Genomic DNA, 9468 nt, shown 5'->3' with positions numbered 1-9468 from the left:
AATTTCTGGATTATAAAATAAAATAAGATTTTGTGTTGGGGTTGGGTATCAGGGTGCAGAGCTGTCTGTCGCTATGTTTAATGCTAAACACAGTCACTATAAAAGAATACACTACAAACTGCTAAAATGTCAAAACTAAAGCTGTGTCTGAAACAACTCCCTCTGTCAATCCTTCACTAGTATAAATACATTAATTCCCTTTCTTTAATTAAGTAAAATATTGAGGTACTTACCTTAAATATGTCAATTGTCTGCTACTTTATACTTCTACTCCACTACATTTATTTAATAGCTTTAGTTACCAGTTACTGGATTGTACTGAGTGAACAGCGAACAGTACTATGGAGTAATTTTGGACACAGCCTAAAGGGCCTTTCAGACGCACCGCTGCTTATTTTGAATGTTTTGCACCGCGCCATGGTGGTTTGTTGCTGTGTTGACCAACATGCAGCGCACAGCTTGGCGTGCTTACAGGCATACTACGGTCAAAGTTCACCAACGTTTTTTGTGTTGAACCCAGCAGCCAGTGCAGAGCAAATTGCTTCCTATCTGAAAGGACCTTTAGAGTAAGCAGCCACGCTAACAGCTAAGTGAGGCACAGCATTAATGAGATAAATGCTAATGCTACCATGGCAGCATGCTCACAAAGGCGATGCTAACACGCTTATGTTTAGCAGGTAAAATGTTTACAATCTTTATTTAGTATGTTAGCATGCTAACATTAGCTAATTAGCATGAAACAGCATCAGTTCTGTAGGTATGTCATAAATCAAAGGATTGGACAAAATTTGACCTGATGATGGCCCTAGATGAAAAATCCTGAGGGGAACATAAATGAGCAAACATTGTGAGATAATTCAGGGAACTCTCATGTATAACCATAATTATAATGCTAAGTGAAAAAGACTTTGCATTTTTTGTGTAGGTAGGCTGTTTTCTAACCTTTGTAACTTGCACTTTTACACATGCCTTTTAACCATGATACACTTTTAGCTCATGTAAAATGAAATGGCAGTTTGCAGTTTTATTAAAGTTTTTGTAAAATGGTGGCAGGTTGGGCTTGTTTGTATCTCCCTTGAATAATAGTTAAAACACACAAATCAAATATATTTGTTGCATTGTCTTGCAGGGTGATGTTTTTTTTTACCTTGTTACTAATGTACCAAACGTTTTCACAGTGGTGGTTGAATGAAATGACAGGGTTTTCACAGCAGGAATAAGGAGAACTGCTCTCCATCACATCGGAGTTGGCCATCGCAGACACCCCAACAGCTGCTAAATACAATGAAGAAATATATTTGGCTCTTTATTTCTCCCTCGATTTGGTCAAAACATCAGATTTAAATCAATGTGGTCCAAAATATGCTTTTACATTTTTCATCAAGGCTATTTATTATTTTAACTTCTTGACAGTGATGAGGGAACACAAAACCTGAATGCCTCAAATGAATAAATCATCCATTACTTTAAATCTGTGCCTACAATCCAGTGCATTAAAAAGATGAGAAAATGTTTTTAAACTTCACTTGAGAGCTTGTTGAGTTTATTTTTATTCCTGTCTAAAAAAGCCTTATGTTGCCTGTTTTATAATGGTAATTCCTACTAAAAGCACTGAAACACTATCCTCACTCATAGTGGGGATTTCCTAATCTGAAATAATATATTTTTCCTTTTCAACAGTGGAAACTACCGCCGCGTAACGTTACACACGGCAGAGAAACCACGGGAAAATCCCACAGGGTGCTTTCACTATCGTACTGTCAATCATAGTATCACATCCGAATAACATATTATTTCATGGTTGAATTGTGTGCATTAGCTTGAGGCATCCAAAAACACAAGCATGGTACTTAAGTAATGTATTAAATAATGCGTTAGCGCAGCATCATGTCGGGCTGATGATGACCCAGCGTTTTTATAGCAACATTAGCCGTCAAGCTTAACAATGGCCATAAACATAGGCTATATATAACCAAATAGTAAACAAAACGCAGTCTTTCTAGACAGGCCCTCTACCATTTCCGTCAACGTTGGAGGCTTACATCAAGCGCCTGAACGTGTGCTGCTTGTGTATGTAACGTTAGTTAAGCAGGGATGCATTAACATTCTTCAGCTGACAGGTATTAAGTAACGGGCTCTGTCACAAAACAACAGCATCGCAAGACTCAAGTTACAGAGAAGAATCACTAGCTTTTCATGCAATATATTCAGTCGAGATAGCATAATGAGACTACTCACCAAAAAGAATAAATGCAACGTGGCCACGAAGCGCTTTCATCGTGGAGCTATTATCAACCACTATCTATTGCCGACTGACAATGACACTGCAAATAGTCACACTGCAACTCCCACTGCAACTCCCAGTTGTCACTTTGCTACGCCTTAGTGTTAGTTTCGCTTTCGAGGTCCTGCCTATATATGACATTGCCCGTCGAGTGGTTCACAGACCGATCTGCTTCTTTCTCACAATTTCATCGTCATAATGTCTCCAGGTTTCCTCCACCTCGCTCTACTTCTGTCACTGTGTAAGTATTTAACGTTATTAACTCTTGTGAAATCATAATCTACGTGATTATATGAACTACACGAGGCGTATGTTACTGTGCATAAACAGCTGCCTGCATTTGTGTGTGGCTTTTGTTGTCACGCTGTGAGAGCTCTTGTATTGAAGGTTTACACCATACACACACTTTATAAACTTTAATTTATGTATTCTTGTGTATTTCCTCAGTGTGCCTTGCTGTGGGTGCGCCTGTTCAGGAGGAAATGCCTGAGGTTAAATCCGTTGTTGGTGCGGATTGTACTCTTCAGTGTACCGCTAAATCCAAGCCTGGTGTCCAGTACAGCGCCCTGAGATGGTACAAGGTAAATTATTTTCATGTCTCAGACAGACTTGTACACGAATACAAAGCTCCAGGAAGGAGACGGGCCTGCTTCTAATTGGTTGGCTGGTTTGAATTCAAATGAGGCTCCATTGACTTTCTGTTTCTCTCTTATCATTAAAGTACAGCATAAGCAGGCCAATAAATTGTATAATACAATGTAATAACAGTAGTTTACTCTTTGTAGTACTAATAGTTTTTGCTGTTGTTCAAGTAAAAGCAGTAGAGGCAGTAGTTACAGTGGTATTACTTTAGCAGAGGTGGAAGAAGTAGTCCAACTTAAGGGAATTTTAATGAAGAGCATTTTAATGTAAGTTTGTCAAGATGGAGCCAGTTTTGGATACTTCATATAATACTGGGTAGAATAGTAGTATAGTACTGCATCATATGTTAATATCATGCATTTTTTTTAAATGTAAAAAGTGTCAACTACACCTAGTGGACTAAAAAGTACAATATTTCCCTCTGAAATGTACTGGAGTAGCAGTATAAGGTAGAATAAAATGGACATTTTCAAGTAAAGTACTGGTGTGCCAAACTCGTACTTAAGGACATTACTTAATTCTCCAGCTATACTTAACAGTAACAGATGAAGTATCAGATCCTTTTCTTAAATAAAAATAACACATTGAGAAGTAAAATACCTGCAAGCATCAGCAGAACTTAAACATAAAAGTCACTCCTTTTGTGTTTTTCATAGCGATTCATTTAAGAAATATAAGCAGTAATATAATAGTTTGGTTTATTTAATAGCTTGGCTGTAAGTATAGTGACAGTTGTAGTAGCAATGATGAACTACAAATGGAATTAGGACTTATAGTATAGTGGTAGACTGAATGATATCAGTACTGTCTGCAGTTACATGGTGTGTTCATGTTGATTGTGGTTCTGATCCATTAGCTGTATATAAATCTCACACTGTTTTGATGATGTCACAGGTCAAAGAGGCTCCGGCGCCTGGTCTTAGCGGCCTTTTGACCCGAGACCTCACCACCGGCATGACGCGACTGTACAGGGGCGTGGAGCGAGAAGTGGAGCTGCTGACAGAGTCTAGCAGCATCTTCCTGCCTAGCGTGACGTGTGCTGACCGTGGCGTGTACAGCTGTCACCTGGCAGCACCTGTGGGGGAGCAGAACCAGGATGGAGAGGTCCTTCTCAACGTGACAGGTAAGAGTCAAAGCTCAGGATCAGCAAGCAGATTATTCAGATTTTCTACAGTGGGAAAACATTTGACACTGTGAAAAGTGAAAGACTCCGTGACGTATCAGTTACTTTTGAATTTAAATCAGGGAACTTCCGGACCTATTTAACGATCATGTTTGCATCTAGTGTGTAGGGATGGAGCGTGGGTGTGAAATCAATTATAATAACCCTTTAATGGAACTCTGATTTTTAAAATTCCCACCAAAACCCACTTTAGAATAAGTGTAATTAAATTTTTTGCCTCTTCTATGAAAGCAAAACGAAGAGTCTGCAGCTATGCTAGCAGCTCTGTGAGGCTTTCTTTGAAATGCTAATGTCAGCATGCTAACAATGCTAAGTTTTGCATGCTAACATTTGCTAGTTAGCATTCAACAAAAAGTACAGCTGAGGCTGATGGCAATGACATTAGTTTCTGTATTTGGTCATAAACCAAAGTATTGGGAAAAAATTAAATAGTTGACCGGATAGATGGCGCAAGATGAACAGTCAGAGGATCAGCAAAGTTATTAGAATTTATGTTTTGTAATATCTTTTTTATGGCAATTCATCTAGTAGTTGTTATTACAGAAACTTTGTCTACTTACCTTTATAATTTTGCTGGAAAAACCAACATTTTCAAACTGCAAAAAACACTGCAGCTGGGTTGCAGGTGTTGTGAAATTGAATCTCATTTATCCAAACCAAAACCAGTCTCTGAATAAATAAGAGGCGAGAAATCCTCTGTGCATTATTTTAGATGTACAACACCGAATTGTTCATGAAGTTTGGGAATAAAGAGAAAGCCGGTCAGCCATCAGGATGAACTCCAATACAACACTGTCATCATCATCTAGTTTGCTGATCTGTTTGTTTTAATCTGCTGGACTCTTATGATTCTCATGGGGTGTTTTCCAGACTAGAATCTTTTTCCTCAAGATTTCTGCTGGTTTTGTGACACTGAATGTGCCTCAACTTGTATGATACTGAAACCTTTTAAATTGTCATAAAAAAAAAGATTAAAACATGATGTGAACACCACTGACAATCATGATGGTTTAAACTTGAGTAACTTTCATTTTCATTTCCAGATTGTGCTGACACTCCCACGGAAAACCAGACAATCCCGATGACAGATGCTTACATGGTTATTATTGCAACAGCGGTGCTGATGGTTGCACTTGTCATATTCATAATAAGCTATGTAAGTAACAGAATATGCTTACACACACACATACACACTCTCAGATGCTTGGGAAACGTTCCCACATAAGCACTTACATGGCTTAATGTAACACAGCTTCTCTAACAATCCTTGTTTACATGGATTCACTTAACGACCAGTTTAACTCTTCAAATCCATACTCCAAATCTGCACTTTGTCTTTCACTCCTTATCTAAATTTATTGTCTTTTGTCTCCACCACAGGTTAGCCTGAAGAATACCATCAAAGGCAAAAACAAGACAACAAATAAAGAAAGGTTATTGAACGCATCGCTCAAACCTCTTGAAAAAAAGGACTTAATGATGATCTATACATTGGGTCCTAAACCCACGATGAAGCATGTCTGCGTTTAAAGACAAAGCCTGTGCAGAAAAATCCTACTGCAGGAGAAATAATTCCAGGACGACTCCACAAAATAGCTTCTTTGATATCTATAACTGGTCGTCAGTTGGTGCCACTCGTATGAAAAACAGATGAAAATCTCCAGATTTGACTGAAACAATGAAAAATTCCTCCAACGAAAAGTCCAGTTTAATTAGACAACTCATAATCACGATCGCAGACTTCTTTTCCATGATGCCCTCTAATCTAAACATCAGCTGAGGACGAGGACCAACTCGTAGAAAACCCTTCAGAAGCTACAACAAATGTGGACACAGAGCGGGGTCTTCCTAACCCGGACTGCCAGGAAGCACAGAGTTAAGCACAGGCCGGTGAATCTAGAAGAGGCCAGGAGGAGGAGGTAGCATGGTTGCATCTCCTGTCCACATGCTGAAGTTTCCTTGGGCAAGACACTGAACCCCATCTTGCTCCTGAGGGTCAGGCCAGCACGCATCAGTGTGTGAGTGAGTGTGAATGATTAAAGATGAACTGTTGGGCTGTTTCTTCCCATCTATGTGCAGTGTACGTGTATCAAAACACCTTAAAGAGACATCTGCTGAACAGCGGCCACTGTGGCCACAAGAGGCATCTACGGCATGAGAGTAAAATTTAAAGTGTAGTGTACGGCAATTTATACTTCTGTTAGATATCGTAGCGATGAAGAAGACAAAAGTTAACACAGTGGTACATAGAACATAGTGGAACATGGTTGTTGTGCTTTTTGTGCCTCTCGAGTTCAGGGGGCTTTAAGACAGATCTTCTCTTTGCCTTGTTGCTGTAGCTGCATTTCGCACATGATTATTCGGTCACATCACTTTATTTTATGCTCTTGTCAAGATCACAACCTTTGAAACGAATGCTGAATCTGAATTGCAGGATGTCGAGGTGAATTGTAGGAAGTTGTGCAGGGTAAAATTAGGGACCATGACTGAGGATGAATGAACAAGGACAGGAAGTAGAATTACAATCCAGTTAGTGTGTCCAGGTGTGACGGATAAAGGAGTGTGGATCTTGGAATTGAGATGAATGACATTAAAGCTACAAACAGAGGGACTAGAACACCCCTCTGCATGATACCGTATACCTTTTGTTGTTTTTAAGTCTCTAAAAGTTCTCATTTGTTATTTGTATGTGCATGTACCAAATTGTTTTTTTATTCTTTGTATTTTTTTTATAGCTTTATATGTAATTTAATGTTGCATTAAAACTTGACTTGACTTGACTTACTGTGACTTCTGAACTTGTAAAAACATAAAATCAATTGAATTTAAAAGGTTTTTATCTATTTCATATTTGAACAGCAGAAAATCAGGAAATCAGATTCAAGATTCCACATCTGCAGAAGAAATGTGTCTGTTGCAAAGACCAGTGTGGACAGAGCTGTAAAAATGGCTTGCAAACTGAACATAGTTTGTACGTTTATATCTTTTTTTATCACGTGCGGAGGTGAAAAACTCCTACCCACGTGTTGCAGCAGCTTTAATTCCCCTCAAAAAACTGAACTGAATGACATTTTCTTACACCTCTGCTCTCGGCTACATAAATAATCTCTGACCTTTATTTTGAAACTGGGAAACTCCCACAGCGAGCCATGTCATTTACTGTCGGGGCTTTTTTGTAATTTAGCACTTCTTCTTTGAAAACAGTCTGAAATGCACATGACATGTTTTTATTTGTGGAGCTACAAAGAATAACAACAGATATACCTATGTCACAATGTCTTATTTATATTATTATATCTTTAATGTCAAAGACTGCTAAGTTACCTGGCTCAGTTTAAGAATATTGTATGTAGATTTCTGTTTTATAAGACTTTTTAGTGGTAAAAATGTAAAACTAAAGAATGGACAGAGGAGTACACTGAGGAAATGAAGGCCCGTTGCTTAGAGTTCACCTCACACCTGCAAAAAGAATGAAAAGTGTGTAGTACTGTGTGTTATATATAGGATTTGGGGCTTTTAGCATGTTGAAATGCCAGACAGTGAGACACTTTGAAGGCAGATGGTTCTTGTTGTTATTGTTGTGTTCTTTATGAGCCAATAGAAGAGAGAAATGGATCTTATGATTCTGAGATCAGTTATGAATTGAGAAGAGAAAGCTACTGGTGCTTGTACAACTTTGGTTTGTTGACTTGTCTGAAACAGTGCTGACAGTGTAGTGGGTTTTTCTCAGGAGTTTTTTCAAGGCATAAATGTTGACTAGGCTTATTCAGGGTTACACGAGTTACCTATGTGATTGTGTTTGTTGTTTATCTGCTGTACTGTGCATTTCAGGTTTTCATGACAGGAAATTAAAGCAGTAGCTTGTATATGACAGAAATAATGTGTTTATAGGGGAAGTCCATCTAAAGTGCTGCTATGAGTTTCTATTCTGCAAAATGGATCTGTTTTCAGGTCAGTGAAAGGAAGTTTTCTTCCAAAAAACATAAAGGCATAAGGAGAAATAACTCATAACATGTCTCCCTCACTGGGTTTTAACTAAATATCATGTCTTGTAGTTTTAGTAGTATACTAGTAGTGTAATATGCCTATTTAATAACAACTAAACTGTTAAATGTATTTGGATGAGCTGCATTTACATCATTATCAAGTTTTGGCAAAAGCTGGACCACAATAAAACAATTTTAACCTCTCACAGTGCACATTTTTATTACCCTCCAATTGACATATTAGCATTTCAGAGAGACAGTGTTAGGATGTAAAACACTTCCAGATTTGAAAGTGGTCGTCAGAAGAGACAGGTTTCTCTTCAAAAATGGCGCCCAAATTGAAGCAGACGAGGTCGAGATGTCCTGACTTTTAGTTGCTCGTGTAGGTAAAGCTCCAAAAAAACCCTGGATACAACATTTGAATTGTAATCATGAGAAGAAATCTGACCTTCATATGTATAATTGGTGGAGTTCCCCTTGAACTAAATGAAAGAAATTGTGCTTAAAGGTCACAGAACAGTGACCTTTCCATCCTACTGTTTATTGTTTTGAAATCTACAGCAGCCCACAAAGCAGGCATGTGGTTTTAATCACTAAGGTGGTATGGTTTATTCTCAGTTTCATTATTGTTGTTGTTGTTGTTATTGTTTTCTTTCTTCATTTATGTTCCACTTTTTTGTTAATAACTGATGTAAATTTTGAAATGATTTTGGGTATGACGACACGCATGTTAAAAAATACTTTGGAAAGCAGATAGATTATTTAAAATTATTGATTTGTGGACAGGGTGTGGGATTAAATACGTTCTTCTCTTCCCCTCACTCCCTTTTGAATATGTAAACAAATTGACAAATGTTTCAAAAAATTTCCTTTTGGCTGTAATTATTATTATTATTGATTTATTATATCATTATTTAATCATTTTGGTTTGTTTCAATTATTCTTTCTAGTCTGATGTTTCTGTTTTACACATATTCACAATAAACACTTAAAATGAAATGGATAGATGGACGTTTTGATATGTCTTTATTGGTGACCTCGTATAGACAGGTTAAAGACAACACACGCACACTTACTGTTTTATTATTTATTTATTTATTTTTAAATATTTTAATGTTATTTTAACACACAAACACGCACTTTTACTGTTTTATTTATTATTATTTAATGAACTGTGTGAAATGAATTGTTCTTTTGTATTATATTTTAAGCTTTGGCAATAATGTTGTTTGACATTCATGCCAATAAAGCAGAATTGAATTGACACCTGTGCTGTCAAACTTTATAAACAACAACTGCATGAGCTTTAAGAACTTCACACCAGATCGGAAAACACCATTACCATCAATAAATATGCCAGTGCCAGTTGCATT

The 9468-nt window shown here is 37.6% G+C and overlaps 1 protein-coding gene across 1 annotated transcript; it reads left to right on the top strand.

The window, feature by feature from the left end:
* Window positions 1–2378: 2378 nt before the first annotated feature.
* Window positions 2379–9098, top strand: cd83 (CD83 molecule). The gene is made up of 5 exons (XM_038710390.1): window positions 2379–2525; window positions 2732–2865; window positions 3821–4049; window positions 5153–5265; window positions 5490–9098. Exons 1-5 carry the CDS (start codon window positions 2483–2485, stop codon window positions 5637–5639), a joined length of 669 nt encoding a protein of 222 aa, XP_038566318.1. The 5' UTR covers window positions 2379–2482; the 3' UTR covers window positions 5640–9098.
* The last annotated feature ends 370 nt before the right edge of the window (window positions 9099–9468 follow it).

The sequence above is a fragment of the Micropterus salmoides genome, unplaced genomic scaffold, assembly GCF_014851395.1.
Source record: "Micropterus salmoides isolate LMB-PRFRI ecotype aquatic unplaced genomic scaffold, ASM1485139v1 Ms_hic_scaffold_11, whole genome shotgun sequence".
Taxonomy (NCBI): Eukaryota; Metazoa; Chordata; class Actinopteri; order Centrarchiformes; family Centrarchidae; genus Micropterus; species Micropterus salmoides.
This window is presented reverse-complemented; position numbering and strand designations above follow the sequence as displayed.